Source organism: Stylophora pistillata, chromosome 10 (assembly GCF_964205215.1).
Source record: "Stylophora pistillata chromosome 10, jaStyPist1.2, whole genome shotgun sequence".
NCBI classification, from domain to species: Eukaryota; Metazoa; Cnidaria; class Anthozoa; order Scleractinia; family Pocilloporidae; genus Stylophora; species Stylophora pistillata.
The window spans coordinates 5,032,617-5,050,434 of NC_142528.1; the positions used below are offsets into that span (position 1 = coordinate 5,032,617).

Consider the following 17,818-nt stretch of genomic DNA (forward strand, 5'->3'; position numbering starts at 1 on the left):
CGCTGCTTGAATTTTCCCGCGCATATTTTGTATGATTAAAAAAGCCAATCAGCTTTTTCGTTATCCTAACTTTTCGATCTTGCTCAAACTTTGGATTTGTTGTTATTCTGATTAGCCTATTATTTTCGACTTGATCCAACGTCGAATATTTTTTGTTGTAAAATAAGTTCCTCTTGCGAGTTAAAAGATGGCTTTTAATGGCTTTGGCACACAGACAGCTTGGCCTGACGGAACAGGTTTCGCTGGCGAGGACGGAGAAATTTCCAAAGGAAGGACCTCTATCCGCGACTTGAGTCAAGGTGTTAATAGCTTTGTAAGTATGAAGTGGAGCCAAGTAAACAATATTGACCATGGAAAAAAAAACCAGCTTTTCAAAAATCTGATTTTTTCTTTTTCTCACTCATTCAGTGCAGAGGTTACTATACAATTTATTTCTGGTTAGAGTGGTTAGAATTAGAGTTAAAATGTCGTCTCAAGATGAAAAACTAATTTAATTCATTTTACTTCTTAGAACATTGTTGGACTTGTCGTAGCCAAGCAGGGGGTTCACTCATTTCCAGACAGAAAAAGTGAGATATTTCTTTGCTTTCTGACCGATAAAATTCTGGCCCTTTGATGCTGATGCAAGCTTATTGTAACTGACTTTTTTCTGCAGATCCAGGCACAGAAAAATGCCATTTCTTTTTCACTCTCAGAGATACACCTACGGATATCATCAATGTTAACTGCTGGGGGAATGAACGGTTCATTAACGACCTTGCAAATTCCTTCAAAATAAACGACGTCGGTATGTTTCATTTTTTATTCAAAAAAAATTTCTCTTACTTAGAAAAAAGACTATAAATGTAAGCTACATGGACAATAGAACGCATGCATTACATTATTATCATCATCGTTATCATTCATATTAATTGATATTATCAATACAAATTTTGTCATTATTTTTGACTGAGTGGGGTTTCAGGGGCCTTTTGGGGTGATCAGATGATTCTCAGGAGGAATTGTGGGGCGATCGGCCGTTGCTAACAGAGTATGAGGGAGACTGTAAAAACTTAACCACCAATGCAGGGTGGTCAGTAGAATACCACAGAGCCTGATGGGGAATTGGGGCAAATGCCAAAATTCCCCCCCCCCCACCCCCAGGGGACAAATTATGATTGGCCCTTAACCGTGATTATCTTATATTTACATTATCAGTCAAGAATATCTTTGTTGCCACTATATTGCTATTGTTCTCAGTATCTTCATTGTTACAACAGTGGAAGTAAGGAATCCTCAGATACAAATTAAGCAAAGTAATGAAGCTGAGCAAAGATGGAGACCATGGACATCAAGGTGATCAATATCTCAGTAAATTGACTTTTAGAAATAAAATGCATTGATACAAGGATAATAATGATAACACGAATGATAATGACGATAATAATGCTAGTAATTAATGAAGGTGAAATGGAACAGATGTGATCTCACCAAATTATTCATTCCCGGGCCAACACTGCTTCAAGATTTAGGATTTCTTTTTTTTGTGCATTAGTTATTCATTAACTGATATTCTTTGTATTCAATGATTCCTTTGTAGTCCGTATCAGCTACATGTCAGTGAGACATATTCGTCTCTAAGTTTATTTAGTGGATGGGACATGAGTGAGTTTGACAAGATTTCACATATACCCATCAAGGCCAGTAATGACTTCTACACCCTGGGTGATATCATAGCCAATGATCAGAACTTACATGGAGAACATGTCAATATCCAAGCTGTTGTAAAAAGAGTAAGTATTAAGAATTTTAGATCTAGTCTAACTACAACTGTTGCACTATAAATTTGTTGAACATGAGTCAATTCAGAGAGTCTTGAAAAAAAAAACTAGTCAAAGCTATTTACAACTGCCCCTTATGCGCTTATACTTTGATTGGTTGCAACTCTTCTTGTTAACAAAAACCTGGCTAGCATGACAAAACCCAGGCCACACATTGCAACTTGAAAATATAAAGCTTTAGACAATAAGAAGGAGAACATCAACCTTATCATTTCATATTCTCTTGGCAATAAGCCATTTTTTTTTTAATATAAGTAGAAAGTACTTTCCGACTGGATTTTTTAAGAATTTTTTTTTTTTTTACAATCTGGCAGAATTTTCCTTTTATTTAGTTCCCTACTTTAATATCTTATTGTTATGATTTATTTTTGTAGATTGGAGTGGCGAGAGACATCGTTACTAAAACAGGAAAACGAGTCAAGAGATGTGAAGTGGTTCTGTTCGATGAAACCTGTTTCTCGTTCCCACTCGTCATGTAAGCTCGTATCATTTATGGAAATGTTTCTGATAAAAAAAAATTAACTATGTTATTTTTGCCAAGCCTGAATGGAAAAGTCGATTTCTTCATAATTACGTACATGTATCTGGTTACTAAGATCTCTTGACATACATAATTATAAAACTCACGGTTAACTGAAACTCTAGTAAGAATAGTTGTACACGTATAACTATTATATCAGGTGGGATGACGACACCATAGAGATGGCTCAAACGTGGATGCCTAAGGATATAAGTAAGTATAAAGTTCTGCCGTCAGTTAAACGAAATTCCTTTGTGTTTAACGTAACAATTTAGCCATTTCATAATCATGATTCTTTGCTCCGTAGTTCTTTTTATTGCAGATGTCAAAGTGACCTTTGATGACTACAAAAAGTGTATGATCGCTACGTGCGATAACAAAACAGTTATCACAGCAAACCCAGGTAATATTGAAATTTCCATGCTTAAAAGTGTGGGAAAATCCTTGCACGTTCCTGAAGCCAAGATGTATGTTAATGCTGAGAAAAATCAAATTGGCTGACCTTACTTTGTTGTAATAATTTCAGATACTATGGAAGCTCGGTACTTATATAATTATGCGCAGTCCTTGGAGCTCTTAGATGACGATCCTTTGAACAACCAGGAGTCATCCCTAGAAGGATTAAATTGTAAGTATTCAATGTAAATGTGGTAGTCGAGAGCTTGAAAGTAACCAAAAATAAAAGTGTATTTTATTCATCTGTAGTGGAAAATGTGAAGGACGTGTACAGCGTTCAACAACTAAAGCAGTTAATGGCAGAACTGGAGAATACCTCGCAACAGATTCCCACGTTTGGGATTGTCTATGCCTGCCTTACTTCTTTTGACATTGACAGCGATGTAAAACAAGTAATAGCGTCAAGATGGTTAGTGCAATAATAGAGAGCTTTCTCTACTTCTTTTAGCAGGTCCAAAACAAGTCACTAGCTTTAGCTAACACCTTTTCCAAAACCAAGAACAAATGACAGGGAGTAGTAAGCTAACTCACAAATAAAATGTCTTATATTAGAGTGTCGTTCAAAATTAAAAAGGACGTATCTTAGAAAAGTAGCTGTTCAGCGCTTTAAAATCATTATGTTTTCATTCTTGTATAAGTGTGTCTTGTAACCAAAGAGTAGCTCTTCTAAGCAAGACGTGCACGAACCCGGAATGCCTTGTGTCGTCAAGTCCCGCTACACCTGGCAGTTCAACCGCGCAGCAAATAATCAAGACACAGTATGAAATGATGGTCTCCCTCTCTGATCACACGGGAACACTTGAAAACTGTAGGCTTGCTGAAAACTGTGCAGAGACAATGTGTGGGTGCAAAGTAAGTTCAAATACAGCTAACTGTAAGGTCAACGCACACACTTTATTGGATCTAACTCAATGCGGCAGTTGCCAGCCGCATTTGCTGCTCCACATCGCCAAAAATGTTTTCGGACTATACCCGTGAAAGTATTAAAAAGCAAGAAAAAATGAGAGAACCGTGAAAATTAAAGAATTATCCCTCGAAAGAACTTGAATTAACTTTACTCCAAATGTACTGTCGGGGTTGACCACAAGTTTGAAGAGAGAATGCAATGAAAGTGATCGGCTTAGATATCACACATAATGTTGGTCGATAACTCAGGGACAATGTTCCGAGTAAAGCTGATCATGACTCACTTCATTTGTGGCCGTCGATAAACACGTAGGCAAAATCCACGATCTGTGTCAAGCTGGGTTTGCCCACCGGTAGCCCGCACCTGATCTTCGCGCTTACATAACAAATCGGGCTATGAATTTCCATGCAGAATCACATACACGTTCGAGCCAGATTTCATATAAGCCTTTACATAAGCCACAATGCCCGTGGGCAGACGATTAGATAACCCATTTTTAACGATACGCATCCAATTTATCTAGACAGCTCGGGATAAATAAGATGCGATCTATTTTTAGTCGTTTATTTCCATGATCAATTTGCCTCCTCATTTACTTGTATTCCCTATCTGATTTTTTCTTAAATGTAAGGCAATGGACTTGGCTCGCTGGACTTTTCCTCAGCTGACAAATCTAAAAATACAGTTCCTTTTGGAGAGATGTAAAGTTTACTTTAAGGTATCAACATTCCACTCTTCTCACGGAGTAGGCTCGATTACATATATACTTCATTTATGAAAATACTGCAGTAGAGTATTTCTTTACTGATACCCTGATCTCTGTTTTCTTTCATCAATGATCACGATTGCAACATGGAAAAGAAATATCACGAATAAGTCCTGGGGTGCTTCTCCTGAGTATAAAACAGTGAATTTTTCTTTAATTCATTTTTCCCATAAATTTGAGTCAACTGCATATGGCTTTTTCCTTAAATAGGATGCAATTCCTGTCAATCTTCCCGTATTTACATCAAAGCTGTTATGGGCCAATCATGATGAGCCAGCTGTAAAACTTCCATATTAAAAACAAGTTCACAAGTTGCAAGTCTATTTCCATCTTTCATAGTAAACACGGCCTAAAACTAAATTTTGTCTTTTTTTTTTATTAGCTCACGACATCAAGTTCCAATCGATCCACGAGCGCCACTAAGAAGTGGATTAGATTGTTATCTTGTACTTTGGTTGACCCCAAGGAAGCTACCGCGTCGCTAGCTTGATCTTTGTACTGCTGATATTCAAGACACCAAAACACGTGCGCATATAGTTTAGTCGTTTTCCAACTCGTGCTTTATTGCATAATGAATTAAAGGAACTCTTTGGTCATTGGCCAGGAGCCAACGTACCGAATATTTATTACTAATATTTTTGTTTCCAGTCAATTAGGTCTTTGTTGACAAAAAGTAAGCAGGTGTGGCCAAAATGATCAGCTGCAATCTTCGATATGCTTTCCTTTATCGATCACTTTCATGTGTGGGGTTTGCACAAAATTTGGTGTTCGTCTCGGCTTGAAACCCATGTAAATCATGTCCTTTAAACTGTATTCTTTGAACAAGTATCAGATTAAAGTGTTCAAACACAGTGGTGGTTTCCAATCTGTTTACAACATTTGGTTTGAACAAACAAACAAGTCACGATTTGCGGGCGAATGTGTCGTAAATTAAAACAGGAAGTTACGGAACATATAGGCACACCATCAGTTAATAGTTAGCCATGGTTTATACGAATATATCAAAAGTAAACAGTTTGAAACTTTGGGATTTAAAGTATGAATTTTATCGCAAAACGAACCTTTCAGATTATGGAAATGTTTTGACTTAAGCTTCGATATTTAAGATACTTGAATGATATTGTGCTTCCACTTTTCCTTTACGTACGTGCGACGCACTTCAACAGACAGGTTAATTTGACGCTTATGTCTAATTCATGAAGCGATTCAGTCTTCTTGAAATCTTCTGGTAAATACGTGATATTCTCACACATATAAATAAAAACAGCAGAGGAAGATGTGCAATCAAAATCGTAAAGAAAACCTCGTACAAACTTTAATCGAACACATGACACGATCACAAACTGGCATGCGTGCAGTCACGCAGAATCTCAGTTGGCTCTGACTTCCGAGAAATAGGAAACGTATCCATGAGTTAGTTTGTCAACCTCAGTAGTGATTGCGCACTTCGACGTAATACGTTTTAATAATAGAAATAAAAGTACTCCCTATTTGTAACCTCAGTCCATATTTTCCCTGTCCGTTCGGTCTTGATGTTTTTTAAACAAAAGGATAGAAAATCAATCCCTTGAGAACTGGTAATCTGTTACCCAATAGGTACCTGTTAGAAGGTATGAGAAAATATTACATCGACACAGGAGGTTAGTGATTTTTCTTGGCATTTTAAAACCCGTTATTTCTGAAACACTTCTTTATGATATGGAATGTTCTTTAATATTCTTCATGCGTCATTGTCACATGCCCTTCACCTGAGTGTGCTTGTCGCGAAACTCCGTCAAATTTGCATTGGAATGTTGTTCCACATCCATGCGGGTATTTTTAATTGTGCAACTAAAGAGCATATCGAGTAATTCGAACTAAAACACAAAAGGGAATTTTATTTTGCTAAGAAAATGAAAACTACTCTTTCGAAATCTGTGGCTGTTTCGCGGAAATTGTTCAACATCAACGACTTCCTCATCAACAACTCGAAACTGACGAGCGCGTGACGAGACTGTTGTGTCTAATTCCAAAAATAATCTGTAACTTTCGCGCCAAATTCCACCGGGATGAACTTTGGAGTATCACAGCCCACTCATTGTTTTTTTCTCATTCTGATTGGCTAGTTAAACCATACATAATTTTCTTCCGTAATCTGAACCAATCAGGTGTTTGTTATTATCACGTGGTATGCTAATGCGCTGCAACTATGAATGAATGACTGCATGTTAGCGCGCCACGACGACGGTTTATTTTACTCTTTTGTTTTGGTTCAAGCCGAAACGGCCATTCATTCCTCGTGGTGAGGGAGACACGAAAACGAAAATGTGGGACAGAAACATCATGAGTTCTTGCGAAGTAGTTAAAGATCGCCTGTATTTTGTGAGTGTGAGTTGTAAACCACGAAACAACTCATCCTATCACTATTTTAGCGTAGATCATGACCGGACTCTCGACGGTTGTAAATTTCACGACACACCTTACTTCGGACCGCCAAATCTGGCTGGAATCTATCGATTCTGTTGTCTTGTTAACACCAAACTTCACGTGGTTCCGGCATCAAAGAAGATTGTTCTTTACACAACAGCTAATGAGGGTTTTTCGGACGCGAAGAAGCGAACACGGTCTGTTTTCCTGTGTGGCGCCTTCGCCATGTGTCAACTCAAGATGACTGCCGAAGAAATTTATGCTTTACTAGAGCAGCACTTTCTGCCGTCAACTCTGGTTTCTTACTGTGATATCAATGGGAATTTATCCCACAACCTAGCCATTTTAGACTGTCTCAAAGGGTTTGAGAAGGCAATAGCTCTCGGGTTCTTCAACTTTGACGAGTTTGACTTGAATCGATACGAGCAGGAAGAACACGCTTTGGATTTGAACTGGATCGTTCCGGGAAAGTTGTTGGCGTTGAGTGATCCTCAAAGAAGACCTGAACTCAAAGCGAGTCGATTCAGTCGCCTGAGAAAGTATTTCAGGCAGAATGGAGTCAAGGGTGTCGTAAGACTGAACAAGGACGACAACATGATGAAATATGGGCTTATTTACGATGCGCGATGTTTTACCGCCAACGGCTTCTCGCATAGCGATCTTTATTATGAAGATGGTGGAATTCCAACTAAAGCAATCATCAAGAAATTCACACGAGTTGTAGATCAGTGCGATGGAGCCGTCGCTGTTCATTGCCGAGCCGGTTTAGGAAGAACAGGAACTCTAATCGCATGTTATTTGATCAGACAGTTCCGATTTTCAGCTGCCGAGTCCGTAGGTTGGTTACGCATCTGTAGGCCGGGTAGCGTGTCAACACTCCAACATTGTTTCCTACAACATAAACAAGAGCCCATAATGCGAGGGTACCCCGAAGATATGAAGATTGAGGATCTCACCGAAGCCGTTAAAAAAAGTTTGAATATGTTTTCCTACCAAAATGCGATCATTGAAGAACAGGAGGAGTAAACATGAATATTCAGGACACCAATATGTTACTAAGAAAATTCTTTGACGTCTGGTTTGTGGGGCGGCAGTCGACAGCTGGGAGAATATTAATGAGGAACTCCTTTATCAGCCAATCAATTGCCAAGAAAACCAGACATTGTTATTTTGATCTCACCTGAAGATGAAATTTGTCTGGCTTTGATCAATCTTCAGTGCCAAATAATATATTTAAAGCCAACTCCTCTTCTCAATATTATTGTCCCTTTTTTTTTTATTTCTATTTCAATGAAAGATCACATCTGAGATTTTCTTACATTTGGTAGTAGGCAGGCAAGAGGTTTTTTTAAGACATACTAATTTAATTCCATTGCAGCATGCAAAATGTCATATTTTTCTCTTTAACATACCAAACATAATTGAATAATGTACATTGCCATAATTTCTTTCAATGTTCTGCTACCTCTAATTTGTTTGCTACTTCTAATGTGTTCACTCCAAAAGTCAGGAAAGGCCTAACAAAGAAATATTATGGATAAAGCAACATATTCTCCAAGGTATCATTGATTGTGGCTTCATTAACAGCAATCAAGCTTAACATGTTCTTAAGACACTTCGTGAAAGCCAATTTAAATCTTATTTTCAAAATGTGTGTTAACCATATTCAGAAGATCAATGCAAAGGGAGTGGTGAATGAATTTGAAATTTACACTGAATTATCAATATTTAAAAAAAAAAAAAAGCTTCTTAAATCCATTCTTGAAACAAATTTTCTTGAAAAGGATTTCAAATTCCTTTTTTTGGAAGTAAAACAAATAGGAATTGGAGTGAAATCATGTCATGACAATCAACTTTAAGTTGGAATGATCATGAAAACCACATAATCACACTGGTAACATCTGATGACAATCAAAATGTCTGTGCTACTTCAGATTAATAAACCTGAGTAGGTATTGTAAATATATACCATATATTTTTGTCTTGCTGGCAAGATAAAAGGGGAAGGGATAATGTTACTTTTGGTTAATGAAGTATTTGTGTTGAATGTACATTTGGTGTTCAACCACTGATCAATTGTTTCCCCAAAATATTTTGTAGCATCTGTGCAATTTTCTTGACAGGTAAATATTGCTGTAGGATATATTTGACATTATTTAGATATTTAAAATTAAAGATGTCACAGTTATAAATTTAAGAGTTATATTTTCAACTCAGTTGTAAAGGTGTAATTAACAGAGTCATTCAGAGCAATGTGTAAATGTTGTTGCTCAATATTGTATAACTAGGAAATTACTCGGTGAAACCTTTGGTCAAACTTAAGTGTAAATAAATTCTGTAAAGTATAGGCTTTCTGTTCAGGGCTGCTGTGCCCTTTTGATCATGAAATATGACAACATATGCTGATTGTCTGGATGTTAAAGGATGTTATGTAAATTATTGAATTAAATTCATTGTGTTCAAAGTTATTTTATGTTGGTTCATTGAGGCTGGTATTATTAATTAGTGACCAAGAAATGATTATTGGGTCTTCTACAACAAGTTAAGTATAATGTACAAGAGGACTATTGCTGGACTGGACCAAGTTCTTGTGAGAATAAGTTTGTTCTTTTGAAATTTGAGATGGTTGAATTCACTCGAGTTCTCACAGAATAACAATAAAGGCTTTTACAGTGCCCCCTTGTGATTGTTAAGTCTAGCTCTCAAATATAATCAAAGGGCATAATCAAATATTAAGCAATATTTTTTGTCCTGACGTTATGTTTCTCGAACTAGTGTAGAAAAGGATATTCATAGTTATCAAAAAGTTCAATTCAATTTGCCGAATCACGATGAACACGCGTTGTGGCTAATTTGAATCCTAGAAGAGCGTGGGTGGATGAGTGCGGCAGGGAGCCAATAAAAAAAAGACAGTGTCATTACAAACGCTGGCTGGGTACCACGATTTTGCTTTAGAATAATTCCATTTTTAGACGATGTTCAGTTTGCTAAGCATTTACTTAAGTGAAACGTGAGACAATCCATATTTTTGCTTGGGTGGTTCTTAGCAAGTAGTTCACTTGGCATTATTATATTGGCGCTGACGGACGAATAAGGCGAGAAAAATGCCAGATGGGGCTGTATTTGGTTTCCTTGACAACAACGCGCAATCGCGCTGATCTGAATAATTTGTCTTTACCCTTGAACACGGCTAGTACAAGTTACAAATCAAAGTAGGAATGGAGAATGTCGGTAACGAAACCTAGAAATTGGAAAATGATTTCAAGTCCTCTTTACGCGAATGCGTGCCATACTGTTTGTTTCGTTTTTAGCTAAATATATTCTAATTTACTTTCGTTTCGCCGACTAGTGTTAAGCAGGTCTCGTTGCTTTGACCTGCCAAAATATCACTTACACTCTATTCAATTGTAGTCGGATGTTCTTCAAATATTCGCTCTTTGGGCCATGATAGATTCATAGGAAAGGAAATGGCACTGTTTTGATAGAGTTGAGTCGATTCGTTATTGTAATTGGGAGTAAAATCTTTCTTGGCCTGGTCAATTTCACACGAATTAATTAAGAAATTGATAATTATAAACTTAAAAAAAAATTGAGCTATTTAAAAAAAATTTGAGAGCCGGCTGCGTGGCTTAATTGTCTCAATTTCTCCAAATTTTCAACTAATTTTATTTGTAATTTCGACCGTGAATATTCTTGTCAATTTGTGTTTCAGGAGGGAACAGATATGCAGACCTCAAACTACTTCTGTTGTTTCGAAACTAGAATCAACTCTTAAAATACGAGAAACAAAACTCACATCCGAAGATTCGAAACGAAAATAGTGTTGCTACGGTATCAGAACTGAATAGCATTAATTTTTTTTTCTCCTTAAAACTTCCTGTTTTCAAGAGACAGCGGGCAGCAGCTTGTTATCTTCTATTGAGTGCTCTTTTGGTGTAATTAGTTTCGCGCAAAGGAACAACAGCCTATCGTGTTGATTGGCGCAATGTAATAAAAGAATACCGCTTGTAAAAAGCGTGGAAAAGAGGATTAACTTGAGGTCATGCCTGAAATCCTCTTATGGAAACATTCAGCACGAAACTGGAACCTGTTCAAGCACACCTCGATAAGACAAGAGCGGAAGTCCAATTTAAAGATAGTTTCGAATTGGACCCTGCCAAAGTTGATTAGAGAACGCGAAAAGGAAACCCTTACCTGAGAGTGTGAAAAAAAAAAAAGGAAAAAAGAAAAACAGGAGTTCATCTTCCCGTTGTCAATTCGTAGGTGGACTCAATAATTAGAATAATTTCTCCATATTTTCCCATAAAACCACGTGGATAAAAGAAGTCTTACTGCTGGTCGGGTTTCTTTCCTTTTTCTACTCTCTTTTTTAACGGGTGAAAGAGAAAGAAAATTTTTCGCTTCCAGGAAGTCGGAACTTACCGCTCCCGTACCGTGGTTTGACTAATTGACTAATAAGTAACTATAATTCAAAATAATTTGTACCGGATAGGTGTACCGATTAAACATTTGCCCCGTGCCGGGTAGCAATAACAAATTCATAAGGTTCGTGTCCACACATATATCATACGTAGGCTACTGCATTGAAGTAATTCCAATCCCCCACCCCCGACACACACAGATTGAGATAGAGACATGCATCCATTCGCGTGACTGAAAAAACTGTTTCGGTGTCAGCAGCAGACGATGAAAAGGGGCCACTGCGGACTCATTGACACATATGATGGCCATGCAGAGGGAGGGGCGAGCGGAGAGGGTTTGATGATCGATGAATTATAAATAAGCAAGAGTTGCATCAACGTAGATATTGATCCGTCCAGAACAATATCCTGCTCAGCTAGAGGCCTTATTGATGTCTATGCGCGGTCTATCATCAACTACTCAGAGAGCGACGGAAATGCTGAAAACAAGCGGCGATCGGCAAGGCGTTGTGCTGGCGTTTCGCAAATTTGGAGACAATCCCAAGGAAGCAAACCTTGGGTACTAGATCACAACGTACCATTGAAACCAAGCATTATCGAGATAGGGAACAGGGGGGTGGCCATAATGGCAAGCGACACTTGCTGTAAACAGATGTTATAGCTCGATTTTTTACAAGACGTCGCAGTCATGCCCAAGTCATGTCGGTTTCTGTGTCAGTCTTGAGGAATTTGAACTCTTTTCTTATGAAAACAGTTCCTATTTTAATGAATTTACCTAGCTTCCCAAAACTTCCCGATGTAAAATCGGTTATTTATAAAGCAATAGTGAGAGATATCTTAAAAATTTTTTTGAGACATAAGGCAAAATATTTGTTACACCGACAATCTTTTTTGTCATTTCCGAGATGTTTGGGTCAATATCTCTCTGGAAATAAAAATTGCACCAATTTTGCACGATATTGGTGAAAATGACCAGTATCACTGTTAGGGAATTTTGAAACTGATATTTCCATTTATTGATGGATAATAAACTCTTCCGGTTTCAATACTCTTGCATGTACAAATGTATATAATATAATTCTTCGCATCTAACATAAAATATTTAAAGTGAGTGTTTCCCGTTTCCACGTGGTCTATGGAGTAATTATCTGACACACTCAGGTTCACAAGGGCTGCCTAAGCTACCTACACTACATCAATATTCAACTGACAGTACGGTGTACATTTAAAAAAAAACATACTTAAAAAGAATCTTTAATTAGTAACCGCAGACTCCCACAGCTGAATAGACGAGTAAGCAACTGTTTAATAGAAGCCGTTTGATTTCTGCTGAGGAAGAGGGGTTTACACTAATTATTAGGGAGCTTTAGCAACGACGACGGCGACGGCAACGAAAACGTCGTGTCGAAATCTAACTTTTCGTTTTTGTAACTCTTTCGAGGTTATTCCGATGTGTTTCGCTTGGAAAATGCTGGCGAACTATTCAGGGACTATATCACTACGAACGGCGTTAAAGTAAGGGGAAAGAAAGAAAAATTAACCGTCATGCGCTCACGTTCTCGAGAAAACCTAAAGTTTGGTTATTTCACGTAGTTGTTTTGCAGAGAACGGCAAAGAAATGTACCAAAATGTTAAACGCACGTGTAGGCGATTGTTTTTGCTCATTAAGCCTATTGTTTTCTGCCGTTCTCGTTGCCGTCGTCGTTGCTAAAGCTCCCTAATTATTTACACCAAGACAACCTCAGTAATCTGGCTATGTCGGTATGTGACATTATAGTACACCATAATTTAAATAAAGGCGAAATAGCCGTACCAGCAAACTTATAGAGTCCTAGAAATAACTATGTCATGCTATGATTGAAAATTTTCTCAAAAGTGAATGAAAAAGCATGAGAAAAAGTTTTTGATCTGTCCATCACGATGTTTAAAATATTGATTGTCTATTCATTTGTGCTGAAAATGATTTTTGATATTTTCAGTTAGTACAGCCAGTTGGTTCTGGTGTCGGTTTGCGAATGGGAACTGTTCCTTTTACTTCCATGAACGAATCAAATTGTCTGGTTACGCTGAATGCCTTTGACTGAAATTTCTGCGATAGATTCTCTATGTAAATTATCATATGTGGCTTTTGGAAAAGTTTTGTACATAATATACAAACTTACATACGCGCTGTTCCTTGAATGTCTCAAGTGAACTGAGGCAGTCATCTATCTTAGCTCATCACGCAACGTTTCCAGTTGTCACGCAATCGCACGACTCCTCTCGGACCCGTTGCGTGACGACCTTCAGACTGACTGCTTGGGAGACTACTAAACTTTCATGTTAGTAAAAGTTTATCCTGTTTCACACGGTAACATTTTCCAGATGAGCATTTGGCTTGTCAATCTTCTGTTGATCTCAGCTAATGCTAGCGAGAGCTTCAAACGTCTTTCAGGCGAAGACAACACTCGCACGATGCGATCGATCTTTTTTACTTTTGCCTTGGTCCGGTTTTCTTTAAATAGTGTGGGATGTCCCTTTCGTTTCATGGCGGGTTTCTCCGGCACGATCTTTGATTTTTCCTGCACAACTTTGGAACTTTTGAGGTTCTGATACAGAGCAGGTTTGCGCACCTGTAGAAGGTGATAGACACGTTCAAGAATTCTGGAGAGTACTTTCAACATCAATTATTCGTTTTTTAATAGCAAGATTTCCAAATTTCCTAATCTTTTGTATAGGCACTTAAATTGAACAGCCGGATGGCTTATACAATACTCAAGCAACATGTATGATTTATAAGGAAAATTAGGCCAATTTTTTTCTCAGCCAATTAAGCGCGGCGTCTCCGTAAAGCTGGTGGTTTTCACCAGCCTCAAGTGGACCATGACCACTTGAAGTCACGTTAGTTTCATGGCCACTGGGAGTAAAAAGTTCCTAATGTTTTACAAAAGTCGTTAATCTGGACAAATTGTTCACAATTACTTTCAATTATAGGAATATCTGATCTAGCAAGCAGTTAGATAACCGGTCAAGTTGTTTGGAGTTTCCGAAATTGGCAAAAGTTCTTCCACTCGCGTCGTTCTTTGGCCCAATCAGCAAAGTGTTGTTTCAAGGAGACCAGTGGTGCATTCAATAGACAATACAATATATTTCCTTTTTCAGCATTATAGACAATTTTCGTTCTTTAAAATTAGCCTGAGTTTGAGGAGACCGTGAACTATTAGTTGGGCAAGAACTAATAGTCCACGGATTGACTAAGCAATCGCAAGGATTGACTGAGACGCTGACGTACGTCACAAATAAACTTGAAAATTATAGACATTTTCGATCTTTAAAATTAGCCTGAGTTTGAAGAGACCGTGAACTATTAGTTGAATTATTATTAGTGAACTATTAGTTGAATTATTATTAGTGAACTATTAGTTGAATTATTATTAGTGAACTATTAGTTGAATTATTATTAGTGAATTACTAGTTGAATTATTATTAGTGAACTATTAGTTGAATTATTATTAGTGAACTATTAGTTAGTGAATTATTAATTATTAGTGAATTATTAGTGAATTATTAGTGAACTGTTAGTTGAATTATTATTAGTGAACTATTAGTTGAATTATTATTAGTGAACTATTAGTTGGGCAAGAACTAATAGTCCACGGATTGACTGAGCAATCGCTAGGATTGACTGAGACACTGACGTACGTCACAAATGAACTTGAAAAGTGCAGGCTGATCCATAATTAACACTACGATCTTTTCCATGCAAGAAAAAAATTAAATGCCCAATACAATTTTCTTACCTTCCTAGGAAGAGGATCGCTAACCCCGCTGCCATTTTGCTGTCCTTCCCTACGAGTACTGAATGAATGTCTCCTTGTTGTTCCCAAACGGTAACCTAGGCAACGATATAAAATGTTCATTTCTGCCTCCTCGATGAAAAGTTAAAAAAAGGAATTAATGATGTCGTCTTTGGCTCTCAAAAGTCGTTCAATTTTTATGCTTCGACAATGAACTTTTTTATTTGAAGATGACAGTTTTGGGGGCTATTTTTTGTTCTCTCGTAATTCTAAGGCTTACCGCAAATATCAGGGAAATAAATGTAAGAGATCACAATGCACAACAGTGCATTGCATGAAATGCACCTATTCCTGGGTTATTCCTTCTTACCCAGGGTTCCCTTAGAAACGCCATTTTCCCTCCCCCCGCAAGTATCCAATCACCTCTCAATTTTTATCTGCCACTACAATTTTCTCAAGATTCCTTTCACAAGTCCCGCGAACGAGAAAGACGTTTTTAAGAAATCTGGGTGATACATTTATCACAAATCCTTGCCTGTCCTACCTGAAAATCGTTTCCCACCAATCCTGCGGGTCTCCGGTGAGAACACGTGACCGCAAGAGCAGGTACGGCTGGAGGCAGCAACCTACATGATAAGCGATACATATGCATGTGAGTTAAAATAATAAGTAAATAAATTGATTAAAAAAAAGAAGGATTCAAATCAAGATTTCTACTTCGCTGTAATCTTTAAGCCAAGGACAAGAAGAGCTTTTGTAAAAGGATTTCCTAAGAAAACTCAAGAATGCATTTAACATTAAGAATTGAGCCTTTATATGCTCAAATCCTCAAGTTCTTTATATGCTCAAATGCTCAAGATTGTCACGAAACGGTCATGTTGTTTTGCAATAAAGCTTTGATGCTAAATGGAGTTTGCGTCACATCTTTGTCAGGTTTCGTTCATAATTTTGTTAATTTTGTTTATAACCATATACTCTGCGGGCAGATAAAAGGTGTACAAACTCAGTGGTCTTTCTAATGTTTATTGGTTAGATTATAACGAACGAATATTTTCCCTGAAAATGGAAGAGCGACCTTGCGAACTCATCAAGTTGAAAACTGTAGTAAGATTTCAACAGCAACTCGCTTTAAATTGAATCATATACGTGAGTAAGCTGAGCGCATTTGATCGCTCTCATAATGCTCTTCAAGGAAGTATTTTGTTCGTTGAAATATCGACGAATGATCGACATAGAGACAACCGCGATCGAATTCGAATTTTCCAGGTAGTACCAATTTGATTCTTTGTTTTCGCCTCATGGATGATGTACGATCAATCATACCAGTGAGAATTTTTAAGCACCACATACTTAAGCTTGCCGTGATAGAGTTTTTTTCCTAAACTAACACGAGAGGTATATAAGCAAATGTCACAATCCCGGTAAACGACATTCTGCATTCAGTTAAGGGAAAATATTTTACATATACTGCAAATAAGGGATTTATCTTACTTTTCGATGATTTGAGGAAAAGAAAAAATGAACGATTGACTCGGAATTATTTTAGACGTAATTCGTTCCTGTAAACGCCATACTAGACTCGCTATAATTGAGGTTTTATCCTGAACTTATTTTTTGACTTGTTCTGTGCTTTACTGATGGTTCTAAGTTCTAGGGGTGGGTAAAAATGGTTCGAGTTTTCTGTGATCTGCGCCGGTTGCACTGGAGGAAAAGATTCGTGATATAGAGTTCTGTCGGTTGTAAGGATCTGTATTTCTGTTTAGCCAAGTGCACTCTCTCTCCTTCAGCTCTGATTTCTGGTTCCATGAAAGACTGAAGTTGTAAGCAACCGGCACAGTAGCAGTCAGGGTGTATACGTTTGAGTTAGCGTGTGCAAAATTTTTACAGTGAAATAATACCATAAGGTGTCTTTTGTCACTATATCAAACGTAAACATAGTCCCCTTTTCAACTGTTTCAAAATGCAACAGAATACATTCTTCAAAGACTGCAACGAACGTCACATAAGCACACCGAACAAGGTAATTGTTGATGTTTTGGCAGCAGGAACGAAGATCGCATACAACTGATCATGGATTCAGCGAAGCAAAACTCCATTAAACGAAGAGAAACCGAATTAACCTCTGCGATGGTAATCTTTTTAACTGTTTCGCACTGTACTCAAATTCAGTAACAGGCTTGACATAAAACACTTCGTCACGATGAGGCACAACTGCCGAAAGACTCACTACTGCGCGATCGATGATTTACAAGCACTAAGAATCCTAGCTAACCTTAGAATGTTTTCCTTTAGATAAAAGTATAGGGTTACTTCAACATACTGACCAACCTTTGAGCTGCAGGCTATGCAGAGCTTCAGCATTGTCCTCGCACTATGTCCGCAAAACAAGACAAAACTTGTTTGGTAGGAGACGAGCGACGAACGATTTCTTCGTAGCCTACGTCAACAGCGCTCGAAAACAGCTCGATCAGAGTTCGTTGGGATTTGAGCGCCTTTTTGGCGTTATTCCAGAAATTGTTATGAATTAGCATAACAATGTGGTTTATTGTGACGAACGGCTGCAGTGAATTCGGAAAATATGCTAATTATGTCGTCTTGTTTTCGATTTTTTTCCCCTCTGAACAATCGCTGAATATCAATGATTTTGCGACCAAAATGTCAACTGTCGTTTTACAAGATGTTATAATTTTATCTGAAATATTCACAGAAAGTTCCCTATAATCTTGTTTTGAACACATGTCTAAGT

The 17,818-nt window shown here is 37.7% G+C and overlaps 3 protein-coding genes across 3 annotated transcripts; 2 read left to right on the forward strand and 1 right to left on the reverse strand.

The window, feature by feature from the left end:
• Window positions 1-46: 46 nt before the first annotated feature.
• LOC111333246 (meiosis-specific with OB domain-containing protein) lies at window positions 47-5,320 on the forward strand. Its single transcript, XM_022938785.2, has 13 exons — window positions 47-313; window positions 512-569; window positions 656-787; window positions 1,260-1,335; window positions 1,580-1,772; window positions 2,195-2,295; window positions 2,501-2,553; window positions 2,648-2,743; window positions 2,867-2,968; window positions 3,046-3,205; window positions 3,435-3,648; window positions 4,335-4,421; window positions 4,852-5,320. The coding sequence occupies exons 1-13, from the start codon at window positions 188-190 to the stop codon at window positions 4,957-4,959; spliced, it is 1,506 nt and encodes a 501-aa protein (XP_022794520.2). The 5' UTR covers window positions 47-187; the 3' UTR covers window positions 4,960-5,320.
• Window positions 5,321-5,763: 443 nt separating this feature from the next.
• On the forward strand, window positions 5,764-9,343 carry LOC111333247 (dual specificity protein phosphatase CDC14AB). The gene has a single exon (XM_022938786.2). The coding sequence runs from the start codon at window positions 6,774-6,776 to the stop codon at window positions 7,899-7,901; it is 1,128 nt and encodes a 375-aa protein (XP_022794521.1). The 5' UTR covers window positions 5,764-6,773; the 3' UTR covers window positions 7,902-9,343.
• A 2,942-nt stretch (window positions 9,344-12,285) lies between these two features.
• Window positions 12,286-17,557, reverse strand: LOC111333251 (uncharacterized). Its single transcript, XM_022938796.2, has 4 exons — window positions 17,401-17,557; window positions 15,617-15,698; window positions 15,076-15,170; window positions 12,286-13,908 (listed from the first exon to the last, which is right to left on the reverse strand). The coding sequence occupies exons 1-4, from the start codon at window positions 17,431-17,433 to the stop codon at window positions 13,630-13,632; spliced, it is 489 nt and encodes a 162-aa protein (XP_022794531.1). The 5' UTR covers window positions 17,434-17,557; the 3' UTR covers window positions 12,286-13,629.
• Between the last annotated feature and the right edge of the window lie 261 nt (window positions 17,558-17,818).